Source organism: Stegodyphus dumicola, chromosome 5 (assembly GCF_044657685.1).
Source record: "Stegodyphus dumicola isolate Sdum_Otavi_A_Nest chromosome 5, ASM4465768v1".
NCBI classification, from domain to species: domain Eukaryota; kingdom Metazoa; phylum Arthropoda; class Arachnida; order Araneae; family Eresidae; genus Stegodyphus; species Stegodyphus dumicola.
The window spans coordinates 167,659,226-167,680,471 of NC_140772.1; the positions used below are offsets into that span (position 1 = coordinate 167,659,226).

At 28.8% G+C, this 21,246-nt stretch overlaps 1 protein-coding gene across 3 annotated transcripts in view; it reads left to right on the forward strand.

Annotated features, from left to right (window-relative positions):
• r (carbamoyl-phosphate synthetase 2, aspartate transcarbamylase, and dihydroorotase rudimentary) overlaps positions 1–21,246 on the forward strand; it is a 165,928-nt gene that overhangs the window by 63,140 nt on the left and 81,542 nt on the right. For all 3 annotated transcript variants that reach the window (XM_085817355.1, XM_085817353.1, XM_085817356.1), the window contains exons 13-19: positions 1,039–1,260; positions 5,299–5,487; positions 5,715–5,945; positions 12,154–12,291; positions 14,114–14,281; positions 17,766–17,863; positions 18,214–18,463. In XM_085817355.1, the coding sequence (XP_085673481.1) occupies positions 1,039–1,260; positions 5,299–5,487; positions 5,715–5,945; positions 12,154–12,291; positions 14,114–14,281; positions 17,766–17,863; positions 18,214–18,463 (1,296 nt within the window). The remainder of the gene's footprint in view (positions 1–1,038; positions 1,261–5,298; positions 5,488–5,714; positions 5,946–12,153; positions 12,292–14,113; positions 14,282–17,765; positions 17,864–18,213; positions 18,464–21,246) is intronic.

Genomic DNA, 21,246 nt, shown 5'->3' on the forward strand with positions numbered 1-21,246 from the left:
AATACACATCAAATAGTTTTCTGGTTGCAGTTTTCTAATTTTGACTATGCGTAATGTATGCTTTACGCATGTGTGCGTTGAAAGAAATGTTTAATAAAGTAAATAAATAAATATTAAGCTTTTTTTTTGTAAATTTTGATACCCTTTAGATCATAATTGCTCATTATTTCATAAATTACAGTTTCATATTTTTAATTTTGTAATTTCTGCATGCCATCCTACCAGATTTATACTTATGATCTATAATCGAGAAGAACTGATAATACGGAATCGCGGAAGTCCTGACGAGTCCGGATTAAAGACTTTTGACTGTATTCTATTTAATGTAAACCTTTTTAATTTATCAGTTTATAATTTTGTATTAAAATAAAGCTCCTTAATGCATAAACTTTCTTTTTCATAATATTTCTATTTTATCTTTGTGCATTTTAATGCCATTTATATCTTTGTGCCATTTAATTTCCATTTTATCTTTGTTCCATTGAAATTAATCTCTACCTGTTGCTGCATCAGTGCTTTATAATTTATGATCTTTTCTACTTGCAGTTTGTAATGTTTTATCACAATATTTAAAATGAATACTTTTAAATGGTATTTAAAGTGCTTTGATGATTAAAAGCTGGGAAACAGAAATTTATGATGTCTGCCTTTTTATATTAGTTATTTATGTAATTTTATTATATATTTTATAAACTGTTGCATATATTTTTATATTATTCACCTCTTTTGTATTTTGTATTACCTATTTATGCTATCTGACAAATTTACAGTTTATGACCTTTTTGTCATGTAGAATGTATTTGTTATCTTAATTTCTTCTCATTAATGTAATATTCCAGTTTAAAAATAATTTTGGTAATGCTAAAAATTCACTGACTGTTAAGTATTGATAAAGCAAAAATGAATTAATATACCATTAAAATACACACGAGCTTACTATAAAAATTAAAAATATTAAACAAAATTCTTTAAATTATAGGTATTTTAAATAGTTATGTTTAAATGTAACATCTAACATTTATTGTTTTTTCAATGGAGGCTGTTCAAGCTGCTAAACAAGTTGGATATCCTGTACTGGTCCGTACAGCTTATGCATTAGGTGGTCTGGGCTCTGGATTTGCACATTCTGAAGGCAGATTGCGAACATTAGTTACACAAGCATTAGCTCGATCACATCAAGTTCTGATTGACAGATCCCTTAAAGGTTGGAAAGAAGTTGAATATGAAGTTGTGAGGGATGCTTATGATAATTGCATTACAGTAAGTTATCATTCTAGCTTTCTTTATTGCAGAATCAGAGTTAGAAAAATATTATACACAATGGAGATTAGAGTTAAGAGAGACAATAATCTCTCACCCCGTTGCCCTGACAGTAAATTATATCAAACAATTTGCTGTATAGTGGTATACTGATTATTAGTTCAGTATTTCGAAATTTTATGCATCACATTCTAACATTGTTATTGTTTTACAAACGTCTTACCTCATACCATAGATTGAAGTTGATTCTTTTTTTTTTTATATAATTTTTTATTCAGTGCTACAAATTCCTGTTTATGTTCTAGCAAAGCAATAAAAATTAGAATTTGTAGTCCCTGTTATGTATTTTATTTATTTGCTTTTAATTCTTTGATGTTTTGCATTTTTTTTTGTTTTGTTCTGTGTATACCATTTCCTCCATTATATTTTTTACGCGAAGGGTAAATCAAATGATTCCAAGGATTGTTATGTAAAAAGTGTCATGCATATGCTAGCATTTTATTGTTTTTTCATTTTTTTTCATTAGGAAACTGATATTTTTTTTCAATTCCTTTAACTATTATTTTTATAAATTAATGTAATTCATACATTTTCTATTTAAAAAAGTATAGTTTCTTATTTCCTGTGTCCATTGAATTAATCAATTGATTTATTAACATATTTATTCAAATCAAGTGCTGTATTATTTAAATAGGGCTACTTTGTCAGTATTTTTTGTTTATTCGAATATATTTTATTATAATTTTGTTTAGTCAAGGTCCTAATATATAAGTATACATGAGGGTTGTTTCCAAAGCTATAGGCATTAAAGTAAAAAAAAAAAAAAAAAAATACGTATACATTCCATCAATTTTTATCAATATTACAATGCAGTTTTTCAGCATAATCCCCATTTAATTGAATGTGTTTATCTCAATGTAAATAACTTTTCTAAGCCATCGTCAAAGAACTTTACCAGCATCTTCTCAGTTCACCTATTTATGGCATAGTTAAACTTCTCAAATCGAACACTGCATAAAGGTTTTTTTCAAATGTGGGAACAGAATATTTCTCATAGATATTAAACAGTTTCTGAAATTTTCACACCATCTTTCGATAAAAAGAAGCTGATTGCACTTTTTAGCTTCTAAGGTTGCAAAAAAGTGATATAAAAATAGCCTGCATCATAAAACAACTGAATCAGATAAACAGTATTTCAAAGGATAACTGCATAAACATGTCAAGACTTGTTCTCTGGCTGATAGTGTTGCCTTATAAGTTCTAGTAATTGAACTAGAGCTCAATTCTGAGAAGTTTTGAAACACCTTATGTGTGTATACATATATACACACACACACACACTAGGAAAGTATATACAGTCAAAAGTCGTTAATCCGGACTTTTCGGGACTTCGGCGATTCCGGATCATCGATTTTTCCGGATTATAGATCATCAGTTTAAATCTCGTAAGATGGCATGCAGAAATTCTAAAATTAAAAATATGAAACCTTAATTTATGAAATAAAGAACAATTATAATCTAAAGGGTATCAAAATTTACAAAAAAAAGCTTAATATTTATTTGTTTACTTTATTAAACATTTCTTTCAATGTAAGTTGTTTTAAGTTGCTTCGTTTTATGTGATAATACTTTCTCTTTAATTCTATAAACAGACACAATTTCTTGTTCAGTTACAAAGTTCCGCTGTTCAAGTCCCGTTAATTGTTGTGCCGAGAATACCGACTAACTTGTCAATCGAAATTTTTTCGTTTTCACTAACCTCTCTGTCATATTCTTCATGTCTTTATCGATTTTTTGCAGCAATTCCACTTTTTGTTTGATGGACATCGAAACATACTTTCGTTTTGTAGATCCTTTGGAAGTTCCAGCATCGGAAATTCTATTTGACATAATCGAAAGTTCAAGTTTACTTTTATAAAATTGCTCTTACAGTCTGCAAAAAATAATAAACCGGATCCAATTCGAAGATTAAGAAACAACGCATCATCAACATTAACTGAAATAGATTATTAGATAATTTTAGATTATACCGTCCGCTATACATAAAACGCGCACGCGAAAACGTATTCTGCACTTGCGCAAATGCGTATGCGCAGTGGTAAAATGTCTTCCGTGCACGCATAAACGCCTATGCTCATGTGTCAACGCGGCGCATGCGCAGAAAGTTTTTAGCTTTGAGGTCCGGATTATAGATCATTCCGGATTATGGGTGTCCGAATTAACGACTTTTGACTGTATATATATATATATAGATAGATAGATGTAAAGGAAAGTATATATATTTTTATTTATATTTCTTTTTTTATATATATTAGATACATTGTTGGAACAAAGTACAGAAACAGGTACAGTAAGAGCCCAACTGTCCAGCATTAAATTAACTGAAAAGCTCACGTAACTAGAATATTTTAGAAAAATTTAGTAAATGAGAGATTTATAACACCATTATAGAGCACGTGATACTATTATCATGTGTCGCCAAACAGTATGATTTAGAAACAATAATGGACAAGCATGATGTTATAACACAATCATAAGATGGTTGTTTAAATTCTCGATCAGTCAGTTTAATTTTTGCAAAGAAAAATGTATTGATATTTGCATATTACCGCAACAACTGTGACACAGTTTGGCAGTTTTTTACAGATTAAAAGGTAAAAGTTATTTATTGGTGGTTTTCATGACTTTTTAAAAAATATTCCCAAATTATTGATATTTATTGTAAGTTGGCAAACATCATCAACATAATGAAAAAGAACTTTAGTAAATTAAATTACAAATTTTAGTTTTTAAATAAGAATTATGCGATACATTAAAAATTAAAACACTTAAATTTTTCTTCAAATATTTATAATAATTTTTTTTTGTGCTGTTCTTCTCCTGAATAATGCAGCAATTTGTTTACTCTTAAAAAAAAAAGCAGAGAATTGTGAAAATATGGCATTATGCAAACGTTTGGTAGGTAACATCAGCTACTCATGAAACACATCTTTTTGTTCCGTTTAGAGATTTTAACTCAAAATTTTGTATTCCTGAAGAAATTTTACAGCTTTTTCAACTGCTCGCGAATTCCACGAGCACATATTTTGAAATTAACTGTAAAACACAAAATATCATGTTTTCTTTATAAAAGTGATAAGGACAGGATAAATTCAACAAAGAAATGTATGCAAAAATGGTTATACTGCTTGACTAAATTAAAGTTAGGAGCATAATTGCCTGAAAAATCATTATATGCATAGTTGTCAGACTTTGGCACATTCTAAAAATTTGTCAACTTGTACTAAGGTGGTTGCAATAGCAGTACATAACTATTTAAGTTCTGTTTTTTTCCCGTGCATTTAAAAAAATAAAAAAAAACAGTAATATTTGGGACTGCATGAAGTAATCAACATTACAGGATCTGGTCATTAACAAAAGCCATGATAGGCAACTTTGAAGATTGATAAACAATGCTGATGTATTGTGAAATATTATGCACAATTTAAGTTTTTTTATATGCAGTGTCTGTCATGATTTAAGTTTTTTGTATGCTGTATCTCTTTATTATCTAACTAAATAATGGACAAACTGTTCATTTAAATTTCTGCCAGAATGACTGGCAACATCTCTGCAAACTTTTATGTTGGGCAGAATTTCATAATGAAATCAAATGTTTTAATTGTATGTTTATGAAATATGTCAGCTTTTATGCCTAAAATGTATTTTTTTTTTTCAAAATCTTTTTTAACTTTAAATGTAGGCTTTTGATATTCAAATTGGTAACAAATAAGAAGATTGTTTTTGCAATTTGAAGGTGAAAATTTTCTTCCATTTATTTGGCCTTTCTAAAGTGATTCCGGTTTTTGCACATTCAGCTATTTGGAATTTTCACATATCCAGAATATGACATTTCATGAGCTTTCCAGATAGTCATACTTTTACTGTAATATAAAATAATTTTTATTACAAAAAAGTTTTAATGCTAGTTAATCTGCAAACATTTTCTCATTCCATTTTTCATAGTGAAATAACAATTTTAAAATTATTTTCTTCTAGGTTTGCAATATGGAAAATGTAGATCCATTAGGAATTCATACAGGAGAATCTATTGTTGTTGCACCAAGTCAAACTTTAACAAATGAAGAATATAATAAACTCAGAACTACAGCAATCAAAGTTGTTAGGCATTTTGGTATTGTAGGTGAATGCAACATTCAGTATGCTTTAAATCCTGAGCAACAAGAAGTAAGTTTATATGTCTTTGAAATTATTATTTTTATTGCTTAAAATTATAAAATCTGAATCTGACATCTGTTGAATTGTCTCAAGAAGAAAATGATGAAAACTTAATTTTTTGTGATAGACTTTGTTTTCCTAATTGTTGTTATCAAAATAGTTTTGCATCTTTTTACTATTTATATTGTGTTCTAAAAATATGCTATTTTTTCATTTATTGAATTTTCATTTTTCAGTATTATATAGTTGAAGTTAATGCCAGGCTATCCAGAAGTTCTGCTCTAGCAAGCAAAGCGACAGGTTATCCTTTAGCCTTTTTTGCTGCCAAACTTGCTCTTGGAAAGTCTCTTCTTGAGTTACGGAATTCTGTCACCACTACAACTGCATGTTTTGAACCTAGTTTAGATTACTGTGTGGTAAAAATGCCTCGATGGGATTTAGGGAAGTTTCCTCATGTGAGCACAAAGGTGAGCCTATCATAGTTAATAAATGATGCATTACTATTATTTTTTTTTTTTAATTTTCTGAGATTAGTATATAAAATTATTTGATGAATAAAAGTAAAATGATATATCATGATAATCTATACTTTATTTCTTAATTTCATTTTATGTGCACATTTAAATGAATCAGAAGTACACTGATTTCAGTTTATTTGAAGTATTTTTAGCTAAATGTATGTATTTACATGATCAATAGAATGCCTAGAAAAACTGTGCAAAAGAAAAGTGTGTGAAATAAAGATTAAATAGAAAATTAATTTCAGACAGGAAAACACAGGATAAATGGCAAGCTGTTTTAAACACATTGTTATTCATTAAAAAATACTTTGCTGGCCATTAAAATTTCTACATCATATAGAAAAACATTTAGCTGAATTATATGAATTTTACAAATGCAGTGCAATACAAGGATTAAAAGCTCAGATAATTTTGAGATGCAGAACTTGCAGAAATCAGAATCTATAAGCATTCTTCTCCGACAAATGACTAGTTGTTATATGGCTGGACATAGCATTGAATAGACTTTGGATTTCAGTTATGGATACTGCAGTCCATATGGCTTCAGTTCCATGCCAGATCTCATCCATCATATTGGCTATTAGTTGTTGTTGTGCGAGCCTTGCAACCATGACACATTTTCAGTTAATGAGAGATCTGTAGAATGTCTTGGCCAAGGCAGGAGTCAAACATCATGTGTAATAAGAGAATAAAAATGGACAGTATGGGTTAACTAGTCTCACATTATCCTATCGAAAGGTGGGGCAACAGAGGCTGTAAAGCTATGGCACAACCGTGCCATGAGCATTAAAACCTCAGTAATGTAATGATGGCTCATCAGAGTAACTGGATATGCAATTTAGAAGTGAGTGGGATGTGTAGTAGATGAAACCACATATTGTCAGTTTGTGGTCTGGGCCATTAATGGAGAAGAATGCAAGCTTCAGTGTTCTTTTACCTCAGTTCCATCACACATATAGTTATGGCTATCATGACGCTGTAAGCAAAAGTGGGGTTTGTCAAAAAAGATATTGTTTCACTGATGCATCCATTTTGAGGGATGCAGAGTGAAAAGCATTCCTATGCTGTTGAAGTATTGTATATCATTTTATATAGTCCTAGTAGGTCACAGAGTGTAAATTCTCAAAATAATTAGGATTTTGACTAGTGCGAGCAGCAGTTGTGCAGTAAAATAATCAGGCTGTAATTCTTCCACAACTAAACTCTTAAGTGTGCTGCGAGTTCTTTCTTCTGATATGAAGAAAGACATGACAGCATGACGTTCTGACATGACAACCTCCAATGCTGAAAAATAATGAAAAGCAATTTCTGAATGATAAAAAAGGTATTTCAGTTTGCTTTTTTATATTAATTTGAAATGTAATTACTCTTGTCTATAGTACTATAATTCTTGTAAATAGTACTACTCTTTACTTGTTGATAGCATGCACATGTTGTGAAATGTTAAGCATTTGCATATACCAGCATTTCTACCTTCCATGCAAATTTCAGTTTTGTTTTATACTTCTTTCACGGTGTAGCAATTTTAATGGCCTACAGTGTACACTTTTTAATACATTAATCAAGGAAGTTATGTTTGCATACATATAGAAAATTATTTTTCATTTTGGAAATATGTCAACTGTACAAAATAATACAAAATATGATTTACATATGCTCATATTGATTTTACCTTTATCTGCTTTTTGACAGTAGATACGTTTGTTTATATAACAACTGGAATTAAAGTCTCTTTCATTACTTGAATCATTTCAGCTGCATCATTTGTATTTTAATAATGTTAAAATATAATGTATTAATGTTGAAATGTTGTTTGTAATATGATATATAGTTATATTTGTGTAATTATGAGGGAGGGGCTTTAGTTTACAAAATATGTATTTGTGGTACATTTTTAAAGTTTACAACTACTTCAGAAATATGAGTACAAGAATGGTATCTTAATTAGAAGTTTTAGAAAATTTTTCTTGAGTGAAAATCTTTGTTTCCGATTTAATTTTAATAGGGAATTCAAAAGAAGCATTATTTCAACTGTGCTATATCAAAATGAATTGCGTAAAATGATAAATCTACTTTTACTAAACCATATTTAAAAAAGGTAGCTATTATAAGAACAATGCTGGGTGTGTCATATTATGTTTCCTGTTTGAAAATGAAGGTGAGAATCAAAATTTATTAATCTGTGAAATCAAAACTGCTATTTGTTGCATAATTTTTAACCAGTTAATTGTGGCGCCGTCGTTTAAGAGTGTGCACCGTTTTGTGTCACTAGAATCGAGCCATGACGAGTATATTCATCAATCGCAGAGTAAGTTGCGCTGGTAAGATATTTGATGAAAAAGATGCGTTTATTTTATAAAATTGAAAATTTTATTACTAATATTTACTTATAAGCATATATTACATACATATTAAACTAAAACTGCAATAAATTAAATTAAATATTCTACATATAAAAGTAAGAATTTAAATTCCTGCTGTGGAGCGATATTCAGCGAAATAGGGCAATATACACAATTAGGTCTAAATATCGAGTTTGTGTCAATTTATTTCTTTCAATTGGATACGTTGCAAAAGTATCTTCAATAAATGTGAGTAAAAAGTTGATACGCGATAATGTTCCATTATTCGTTTTATATAATATGAATGCATTCAGACACATAATGTGTAAGAAATGGAGAAATATCTTTTTGTAGTACTTTTTGAGTCATTTTCTTGCTGTGGAGTACGCTATGATAATTCCATCACTCATATCCACTCCACCCATTTTTTTATTATAATCAATCGCTAGCTCCGGTTTCTTTGTTATTATTTTTCTTTTCTCTGTTTCTATTACGTTGTCATTATGTACAATACAGTAAGACCCCGCTTAACGTGGGGGATACGTTCCATCAAAATAGAGCGTGATGCGAAACAGCGATAAACGAGGCTATCTTAACATGTAAATAATGGGGTTAGGGGAAGATGGATAGAAAATTGGTTAGGTATTAAATTTAATAATGTTTTTTTAATAAAAATAAAACCAAAGATTTATTTCTTGCAAAAATAAAAACAATATAAACAAATATACTTATAAAAACAAATAAAATTCTCAGTCAGATCATTCAGTCTATTCTGTGTTTTCAATTTTTTGCCTTTTTGTCAAAAAGGCATCTAATGTAATTTGCGTTTTCCTTTTGCATTCTGTTAGAAGTTGTTGATCAGTGGATAAAGCATCTATAACATCCCGTCTTGCTTTTGAACTCCTGTCAAAATTTGGATCATTTTCAACAAATTGGTCCATAATTTCAGTTATAGTGGTCAAACTCCTTTTTTGCAAATGCCATCGAAAGTTCGTTTTGCTCTTCTTCGAAATCACTACTATCAATATTTTTGTTTTCTTCTTGCTCAGTTAATTCCTTGAGCTCATCATTAGAAAGACTAGCTGCTGTTTCTTGAACTATTTCTTCGACGTCTATTACATTTACCTCATCTAAACCGGTTTGTTTTGGTAATTCCACTATTTCTTCCACTATTTCATCCATATCAACAGAGTGCCCAATGTCTTTGCTCTTACTTAAATCTGGCCAAATGTTCTTCCATACTTCTTTCAAAGATCTTTCTGTTATCTCATTCCAAGAAAGATTTATGTTTTCTACAGCATTAATGATATTGTAGTTTTTCCAAAATTTTCTTATTGATTGCTTCTCTTCTCCATCTGTTTTTTCAAACATCTGCTTAAATGTTCGCTGCAAGTAATAAGCCTTAAAACTGGATATAACGCCTTGGTCCATTGGTTGGATTAAGGCAGTTGTGTTAGGCGGCAAGAAAACCACTTCGACTGGAATGCATGTTGTTAAGTCTGATAAATTTGTTATGTAGCTTGGAGCATTATCAATTAATAGTAGTGCTCTTTGTTCAAGTTTTTTAATTTCGCAATAATGTTTAACAGATGGGCAGAAATGTTCAGTAAACCAATCCTGGAAAATTTTCATAGTTATCCATGATATTTTATTAGACTCCCAAATTACAGGTAAAGTTGATTTAGATATGCCTTTTATTGCTCTTGGGTTTTTGGAGTGGTAAACTAGTAGTGGTTTTAATTTGAAATCTCTGCTTGCGTTACCACCCAGTAGAAGTGTTAAGCAATGTTTTGCAGCTTTAAATCCTGATGCTCATATCTCTTCATGGGATAGAAATGTTTGTTTTGCCATTCTTTTCCAAAACAGGCCTGTTTCATCAACATTAAAAACCAATTCTGGAGGATAGTTTCCTTGTTCAGTTATTGTTTTTAATGTCGCTTGGAATTCAGCCGCCGCTTTCGTATCACCACTTGCTGTTTCTTCTGTAATCTTTGTTGTGAACATTATTTCGATGTTTAAATCTATTAAACCATCCTTGATTAGCAACAGAAGTTTCACTTATGTCACTTGCCTCAGCCTGAATGTAATTAAAAATTCTTCTAGCTTTTCCATTATGATAGAAAAGTCTTAATGACATATTGCGTTCAATTTCGTCGTTAATCCATATAGACAGTTGTTTTTCCATTTCCTCTATAATGTTATTTCTAGAACTGGTAATTCTAGTTGCAGTTGCCAGTGACAGTATTTTTTCTTTATTCTTAAGAATTGTCCTTATTGTTGAAGTTGCCAAATTCAATGCAGCATTAATTTGAGGTTGACGTTCACCAGAATCTAATCTTCTAATCACTTGCATTTTAGTTTCCAGTGAAATGCTTTTTCTGGTTGCTTTCTTTTTTGTTTTTTTTTTTATTATCACCCATGATAAAAACTAAAGATCATAATATTTGTCACTGTATTAATCATTATAGTATTATATAAATTTATACTTGCAATAATGTCAACAAATGTTTCAAAGGATAAAAATGCATCCATACAGCACCGCACCAAACAAGAAACACAACTACACTGTTTCGGATATGTTATTTGGAAACTTAGCGCTGCGCACAATTTCGGGGAATCCCTGTAGTGCTGCGCACAATTTTGGGGAATCCCCGGGTTGAAATAAAAGAGCGCTAAACGAAACAGCATTAAGCGGGGTCTTACTGTATTTACTAAATAAACATCCCTCTTATCTTTCCATTTCATTATACGCGTGACGAGTATACTCGTCAATACATAAAATCGTGCCGCTTCTCCATGACAAATATACTCGTCAATCACAGTTAACTGGTTAAAGACATTTTGTTCTCCTGTGCTAATTAAAAAATGAATGTCTAAGTTCCAAAAAAAGTCCCCCCCCCCAAGTTTCTGAAAAACAAATCTTCAGTTTTTAGCTTAGTAAACCTTTGTGCTTTATATATAGACTCTGATGCTTAAAATTGTCTTATATTTTATAATTTGTGCTGATAGGTTTTCAAATTTTTCTGTTTGAGCACCTGTCTAAAATTTATTTTTAATGTGTGTTGTAAGATGCAATATAAATATGATGCTTTGAATTAAGTCTTTAAAAATACACTTTACTTGCCAAGGCATAAATAAAAGTTTCGTTTATGAAAGAATATATCTTCTTTCTATAAATATTTTCCTAAAATATGTTTTGAATAATGATATATTGAGTGAAAAGGGGCATTGTTTCATTAAAACTCTAATGTTAAAATTGAATTTGTATTCATATTTATACTTTATGCATTTGAGGTGTGAAATTTTTTAAAAATAAAGTAACAAGTGTTTTTTAAAATATATAAAATATATTTTTTGGTGTTAATGAAAAGTTTTACTGCAATTTTAGTAATAATTGATTTGGTGTCCTTTCTTCAGAAGCAAATTATTTTATTAAAATTGTAATTTGTGTCAAAAAAAGGTAGACTACTTCTACTTTTAACAGAATAATTTTGATGGAAAAAGACTGTCATTTTACTTTTTCATGTATACTGAGTCCTTATGTTTTTGAAATTAATTCCTATATTTGAACAGTACAAAGCATTAACATTTGCTTCATACTTGCATATACTTTGCTTATTTAGTTTTGTTTTAATTAAAAAATATAAAATTATTAAATTAAATGTCTAAATGTTTCTTTGAAAAGGCTAAAAATATTTCAGCAAGACTTACCGATTAGTTCTGAATAAACAATATAGATGATACTCATCATTTAAATAATTTATAATTTTATTAATTTAAAAGTACAAAAGATTTATTTATTGTAATTTAAGATTGGTAGCTCCATGAAAAGCGTTGGAGAAGTAATGGCAATCGGACGGAAATTTGAAGAAGCTTTTCAAAAAGCATTACGCATGGTGGATGAAAATGTTATTGGTTTTGATCCTTATGTTAAAGAAGTGAATGACGAAGTAAGATGATAATGATTTTATAATTTTTCTTTTGTCTTTATGATGTATATGTTTAATTTGATTTTTTTTTTTCAATTTTCAGAAAGTCCTCCACAAAGACATTTTCTTCCCTTATACAGATAGCCCTCATGTGCTTTGCCATATTTAAATAATCTAACCTCATAGTAATTTTTTTAATCCTTTAAAAGAAGTACTATTTTCAGCTACATATAAATTATCAAATATGTTTCCATTTCACTGACTTTTAAAGTAATTTTTTTAATTTGGAGAGAAGGCCGTTAGTAATTCAGTAGTTAAAATATGTGCCCAATTTATCAGTACTCTAATTTTTCATATAAACAGCTGTGGACATAATTAAGATGTCTTGATTTGCTTTGTAAGTGATAAAATGGCCTGAAATTTTGAGAATAGAATAATATATAACTAGTTTAGCAGAATGTCTTAAATGTAAACTGTTATCAGTAGAAGAAGAAAAGTGTATCCATTACTTACTTTACACCAATGATTTACATGTTAATATAGTACATTAGCTGTTGTAAATATTTTTATGTTTTTAATCCCTTTATTAAGTGCATTACATTCTTTTGGGCCACAAAACTTGATCTAAATGAAATAAATGAATTTATGTCTATAAGTTTGATTTGCTCTAAAATAGTTATGCAACTAAATAAAATTCTGAAATGATTTGCTCTAAAATAGTTATGCAACTTGATAAAATTCTTTGAAATTTCCATCAACTGTAGTACAATTGCATATATACATTTTTAACTTTTTCAAACTTGCATTATTGCATTTTGTTTAAAAAATAAGCAATCCTTGTTCAAAAGGTCTTTATCCTGAAAAAGTGCTAGTCCTAAAATTTTCATCATTTATTTTTCAAACAATATGTAACGTAAATCTGAATTGATAAATCCTATAAAACTGTCGAATGCTTATTTATTATTAGTTTGCCATTTTCATTTACATTTCTTTATGTAGAAATGACACAACTCCTAAAGCATGTACAACAAAAATTAGTCTTCATCTGAAGAAGCCAAGTCTTTTTTTCTTTTTTTAGTATGTAAGGGAAAGTATATACATATGTCTATGTTCTTGTTATAAAAGAAATGAAATATGGTTTGCAAAATTTCAAAAACTTTGGAAATAATTTGTTCAAAAGTCACCAGAAAGAAAGCATGGAAAAATTATGTCAAGTAAAATAAAATGATTACATAAAATTTAGTTACAATGTTAAAAAAAAAAAAAAAAAACCCTGTTTATTGAAAGAAGTTTTGTTTACTTAAATTACCCTTGTATGAATAATTTATTTAGTGAAAAAAAGATTAAGTAATAAATAATTTTCTAAATGAGAAAACATTTCATGATTTACAGCAAAAAATATGATTTTATCTAACATGCAATTTATGCATTTAAAGGAAATTTTCATTTACTACCAAAAAGTCTCCTTTAATTAACCTTTTGATGGTTCTCGGTGAGCTCAGCTTATATTCAATTACACTTCACGGGGAGCTTAAACAAACACAGCTTGCATTACATATATGACTTACAGGTATCACCTATATTTAGGAAGAAAAATTGCCTAATCTTGCAACCACTGAAAGGTTAATGTGATAAGTGAAGATCTTTTGGTTATTATATGATTATTTAGTACTATTGACTAAATGTTAAATTTATGCATAATTTTTATCTGTGATTTATGATCACTTTTCATTGATGATGTAATATTATATTCATGTGTGATGATTTTGTTATGTTTTATTTAAAGCCTTTTTTTATTGCAGTTATAACTTTATTCCATTTTCATGAACAAATTTTTTTTCAGGAACTAGAACATCCCACTGACAAACGTATGTTTGTAGTAGCTGCAGCATTAAAAAACAATTATTCTGTGCAAAGACTTCATGAACTCACAGATATTGACTCATGGTTCTTAAATAAATTGAAAAATATTATAGATTTTCAAATATACTTGGAAAGTCTTAGGTCACAGGTAAATTTTTATTAGCATAATGTAGCTTTATCTCTAAATTTTATGTGTTCAAGATTTATTTTACCTGATAAGTGAAGATGAATTAATGTTTAACAATGGTTTTTAATAACAATTAACAATGATTAATTAATGTTTAATATGTTGACATTAATTAGTATTCTTTAAAACGTAGAATCAGTATTTTTTAAGAAAGTTTTTCTTTTCCTATTTTCCTTTCCTATTTTCCTATTTTCCTTTTTAAGTCTCTCTCTCTCTTTTTTTTCTGTTTTCTTATTTTTACATGCTCTTTAAAAATCTAAATTTCCATCTTTCTTTAATACTTATTTTTGGAATATATTGTTATATTTCTTTTTGAATATTAAGTGTGGCACATCTATGTTAGCTATTATACATAATTATGTAGCTATTATATGATATCATAAATAAAATAGTTAATTAATTTTATATAGTTTGAAGGTATATTGGTTGTTAATTTTTATCATATAAATCAATGAATTTGGACTTAACCCAAATAAACTTTTAATTTAATATTTAAACATACATTATTCTGCATAATACAGTCAAAAGTCGTTAATTCGGACACCCATAATCCGGACCTCAAAGCTAAAAACTTTCTGCGCATGCGGCGCGTTGACACATGTGTATAGGCGTTTACGCGTGCGTGTAAGTTTTTTTCACGACTGCGCATATGCGTGTGCGCAAGTGCAGAATTCGTTTTCGCGTTCGCGTTTTATGTGTAACGGACGGTATAAGCTAAAATTATCTAATTATCTATTTCAGTTAATATTGATGATTGTATTGTTCCTTAATTTTCGAACTGGATCCGGCTTATTTTTTGCAGACTGTAAGAGCAATACTATAAAAGTAAACTTGAACTTTTAATTATGTCAAATAGAATTTCCGATTCTGAAGCTCCCAAAGGATCATACAAAACGAAAGTATGTTTCGATGTCCATCAAACAAAAAATGGAATTGCTGCAAAAAATGGATAAAGACATGAAGAATGTGACAAAGAGGTTAGTGAAAACGAAAAAATTTCGATTGACAAGTTAGTCGGTATTCTCGGCACAGCAATTAACGGGACTTCAACAGCGGAACTTTGTAACTGAACAAGAAATTGTCTGTTTATAGAATTAAAGAGAAAATATTATCACATAAAATGAAGCAATAAACAACTTACATTGAAAGAAATGTTTAATAAAGTAAATAAATAAATATTAAGCTTTTTTTTTGTAAATTTTGATACCCTTTAGATCATAATTGTTCTTTATTTCGTAAATTACGGTTTCATATTTTTAATTTTAGAATTTCTGCATGCCATCTTACGAGATTTAAACTGATTATTTTGCATGTATTTTCTTTGTATGTGTAATTAATTTACATACATATGAGAGTCTTTGAAGACTGAGCTTAGATCGTATCTTTACAGAGTTAAAAAATTATGTAACTTAATGTAGTGCTGTCTTATATGTGGGTAAAATATTTCAAAATTGTAGTAGATATAAGGGGGGGAACTGCACAGATTTCAGTTTTGTGTATAAATGAAAAATAATCAAATTTAGACTAAATAAAAGGAAAAATAAATAAAAATTTATTTAAAAAAATAAGGAAATAAGGAAATTAATAATAGCAATTAATTTCTTTCTCACTTTTTTATTAAAGAAGTAATAAAGGAACATACATTAACCCTCTCAGCGTTATGGCCAGAAAATTCCGTATAGAAGGTTGCCTTCTATATTCATTGAACATGAAAATTTCTGCTAGCTTTTAATGTATATGGTTTCAGTTTGGATGTATATCGGAAGAAAAGGAATCAAAGTACAAAAGGAAAGAGTTATTTTTTTAATTAAAATCAAGAAAATATCACTTATTCATGACATTTTGACGAACTTTGAAATTTCAGGGCTAAACCCGTAACGCTCGGAGGGTTAATTATAACTACATACCAAATCTAAATAAAAACAATTAAAATCACACAAAAATTTTTATGACATTTTGCAAACGTTTGTTTATAGTAATGTATTTTAAAAAAGTTAGGATGTTCTAATTTTGGCTCCCCTCTCATCAAATTGCACAAAGTATTTACTTCCTGAAAATTCATATAGTTTTTTCTAAATTAATTTTTCACTAATGCTAGCAGGAAAATCATGAGTTTATTTAGAACTTAACTATTTTGATATGACAAAAAAGTACTATATTGAATTTTAGTTATAATAAGAGTTGAAGTCCATTATTTTACTGATTAAGATGCAGCAGTATTTGCCAGATGTTATTGTTGAATTGAGATGTAGTCTGAAATAGTAATTTCAACTTTAATATTACATTCAAGATTTATTGTTGCTTAGAAATATAATCATGGTTATTTGAACAAAGCCTTTCATTACGAACAATTTCTTTTCATTTTTCTGGACCAAAAAGTGTTGAGTTACAATCTTTGGTGTAGTTTGCAGTATAAAGTTCCTATCTTTGATTTACACGATACACATATTACAACATTACATAAGGTGAAAGTTTTGAAAGAAATGAGTGGGTCGGATACCAAAAACCAGTGGTTGAAAAGTTTAGACTACCATTATGTTAAGAGTAAACCTCATCACAATTTTGATGGAGAATATTTTGGGATATGGATCTGAGAGCTTCTCCTACTGACAAACCTCATGAGGACTTTAGGCTTACCATAATTTTAAATATGCCCATGTTGCATACATACTATACACTAAGCCTTTTGTGAAATTTGAAGCCAGACCCAAAAATATGGCAGTCAGCATTGATATCTACTGTAGCAACCAACGATGCATAAAGTCATTGCATTCTTTTTCATATATATGAAAGCAGTGGATTCTGATCCATGAAGTTGCTCAGGGTTGGCACTTGGTGTTTTCAAATTTTGCTAAAAGATTACTGCTACCTGGTGCAGTTACACTGTTCCATTGACTTCGAAGATGAAAGAATAATAAAAAACAACTGCTTTTCCAGCACACTGTGGTTTCACTTGCAGTTTTAAAAAATAAGAGAAATGTATAAGTATTTTTCCATCAACACATGAATTTTGTATTTCTGTTACCATCTTTTAATATATTTCATAAACAGTGACGTATTTGTCCAAACCATTTATGTATATTTCAGACTATGATCTGGAACATAAACCTAGACATTTATGAGCTACTGTATTTCATCATTTAGTGGCCTGTTCTCAAATGATGTGCATTTTGTAACTAATAAATTTGTTTTCTTTATTTTCCAAAAATGTATTTGAGCTGCAATGAATTGCATGTAGCTGTAACATAAGGTAAAAATAGATATCACCACATGATCAATGTGCTTGTTTCCTTTTTGAATTTCATTTTGACTGAACATTAATTAAGAAGATAATTTAATCATTTAAAAATTAACATTTTTTTTAACATGTAAAACATTAAAAAATGTCTAATATTTTTTCTTTGAAGTTTTTATAAAACTTATTTTATTTTATTTTTTTTTGCAGATTAAAGCTAATGATATAACAGTTATTACCAGTGATGTTATGTTGAAAGCTAAACAGATTGGTTTCTCTGATAAACACATAGCTGCTTGCGTTAAAAGGTATGCAAGGTGCATTTATCTGTCAGCAGTACTTTTTTTTTTCAAGTATTGCATGTCTAAATCTTGCTCACTTGCTTTTGTCTAGGAAAAATCAATCTTTTTATCATAATTATGCAAGAGGGATTTGCTTCTTGAATTAATAGCAATTCTTCTTTTTAAAAAAGGAACACTGACATTATTTAATATTTTTATGATATAAAGTTTCACTGCTGTAAACTATGCTTTGTTATATGGAACTTAAAAATAATACATTAACATAGTGATTACCAAATTAGATCTGCTATTAAATTGTTGCTTAGTTATTTTTCAGGTCATGTTGTTTAAATGTTTTCATTATTCTTTTCCTTTAGCTCAGAATATGTTATCAGGAAACACAGAGAAAGTGTTCTGGGAATTAAGCCTATGGTAAAGCAGATTGATACAGTAGCTGCAGAATGGCCAGCTACAATGAATTACCTGTATCTAACATATAATGGAATATCCCATGATATTGAATTTCCTGGAGGAGCTGCAATGGTCTTAGGATCAGGAGTTTATAGGATTGGATGTTCTGTAGAATTTGATTGGTGTGCTGTTAATTGCGTGGAAGAACTTCGGAAAGTAATAATTTTTCCATTTGTATTACTCATTTAAAAAAAAATATTATTTATTTATATTTTAAATTATTTTTGAATTTTTACTCAATCTTCATGTATATATTGTAAAATGTTTATTTCATAGTTTTCTTGGATACCTGTAGAATCTGAAAATTTTTCAGTTAAATCAAAAGTCAACATTGTTAATCTACAATGTTGAATTTTTAAATTGGGACTGGAAAATTCCCTGAAATTAAATTAAAAATAAGTATAAATGAAATTAATTAAAATTAAATGCACTTGAAATTAAAAATAAATTTGTAATAAGTAAGTCCTTTTAAGGAGAAATTCTTTAAATAAATGCACAATATATTTTTTAAATGCTTTTATTATGGTCTGTCAGCATTCAGCTAATTTAGCTTTGCATTTGAGATGTCAAAAGTTATATCAAACTTAATAAAGAAATAATATATGACAGATTTTTAAATTAGGAGCTTTTTATAAAATACTAAGAGCAGTTATTTGGAGAAATATTTTCTTTTGTCTTGTAATAGCACTACTGGAAATACTGATTAACAAGATTTTAATATGAGACTGTGTTATATGTATATGAAGTGTTTTGGGTGAGTCTTTCTTTATACCTGTTTTCTGAAAATTTTATATTTTCCCAAGATCCTGTATCTAAAAAAAATCTAGTTGTAGAGAAGCTGAGAAAACTTGTTGTTTGAACTTGAATAGTGTCTTTAATTGAAGAAATGTATTACTTACAATTGTCTTTTGAAATGCAATACCAGAACTACATACTGGGTATTTGACCAGCTGATATTAGCTACAATACTTTCAATAAACTTTCATTTGATGATTGCAGGATATGTGAACGTTTTTCTGTCATATTAGTTAGTCTATTTTTAAATAGAACTTATATTGCTAATGTACATTCTAGTGTAAAGTGACGACATTTTATTGAGACAAAGCGGGACAAGTGGAAGGAAATGAGAATTGTAATTTAGTTATGAAAGCAAACCAATAATTAAAAAAATATATTTTTATGTATACATTCATATATTTGTCTATAAATATACAAAAATATATTTATTATTAAATATTGGTAACTATAAAAATATTTGTAAAAACTATAATTTGAATATTATGTTTTTTAATTAATTTAAAATTTTATTAAAAATTATGATTTTCTTTCACAGTCATATTTTTTATCCGAGTGAATACTTTGCAATAGATTCGGATCATTTATTAAAATGTTGTAAATTTCTCTCGTGAATTGGTCAAATTATATTTTATGCTTAATGCAGATTTTAAAGTTTTAATGTTCAACTGCATTTATTCAATAGTCCATATAAAATATTATATTAACTGTCAAGAATTGCAAGATATCTTAGTTCAAAAAACACTAATTCGAATCACACATAACATCAAAATACATGAACACTACAAATCAGGTTTCTAAACTGCCAAGTTTATTAAAGTATAACACACATTCAACTGGCGGATGCCAGATCCAAGAACTAGAAGTATATATACATCATGAAAGATTTATGCCCTCTTTGCCGATTAAAATATATTTCCACATAAAATTTTGATACTTACGTATTATCGCAACCAGGTTGGCACGATTTGCAAGTTTGAGTAAAAAAGTATGAATAGAAAGAAAATGTATATTTATTAATTACAGATAATTTTTAATACAGTTTTTTATATTATTTTGTTTTAAAATATAAAATAGCAATTTAACCCTTCCAGTTTCGAATTTGAATAAGTTGCAGAATTATTTTTCGGGGGAAATCTTTTGGCTATTGCTTTTAGCACTGATTGAAAACCGTATTCGCCATAACCATGTACACGTCGACTTATTTTTACTTAAAAAAACATCCCAGAATTGCACAAAAATGGCATTGCGCACACTCTTGACTTTATCCATGTACACTGCTATTTTCTTATAAATTGCAAAAATTTGCACGAAAATGCAGGAAAATTTTGTGAATCTCCACATGCTCTTTTTACAAAACTACCTATAACACGTAGGGTTGCCGTAAGTAGGGTCGCCAAATTTGGCAATTTATGCGAATTTTGGTCTGGTTGCATTAATACGTAAGTACCAAAATTTCTTACAGTCCATCTTTTATTGATACTAGTAAAAACATGTTCTGTTGCTGCATTTGTTCCAGGAAGGGAGAGCGCGTGTTCTACACTTTTCAAAATATTTTCATAAGGAATATTATTCTGTTTAAAATGAAGGAATAACTCTTTCCATTTTTTGTGTCTTTCCACATTTGCAGACAACTAACATTTAATTTTTTCTTCAGTAACATATCTTTTTATGAATGAAACCTCATCAAAAAGATCATTTTCGCAAATATTATTTTTCAGAAAATGGTTACTAATATATTAAAATGATTTTTCCACATATTCCCATAAAATCTCCATTTTTAATGTCACCCAATGAAAATTTTTAATATCCTCGAATTGAATTGTACGTTCTTCAAGATATTCCAAGTAGTTATTATAAAAATTTTTGACTTCTTTCAGAAAATCAGGTCGTTTAATGGCACCTTGTTCTTCCAACCTAGTGATGTCCTTTCGAATAACTAAAGGAATGTAATTGTTATCAATTCTTTCTCGCAACTTTGCTTTTAAATTATTGATTTCATTTGATACTTCTGTAACTGAAATTTTGTCCCCTTCAATAATTTTCACAGCATTGTGAAATAATGTAGCTTGGTTGTTGATGAACTGAAGCCTAATTTGTGATGTGTCATTTTCAAAAAAGAGCTGCAATATTCTTGTACATTT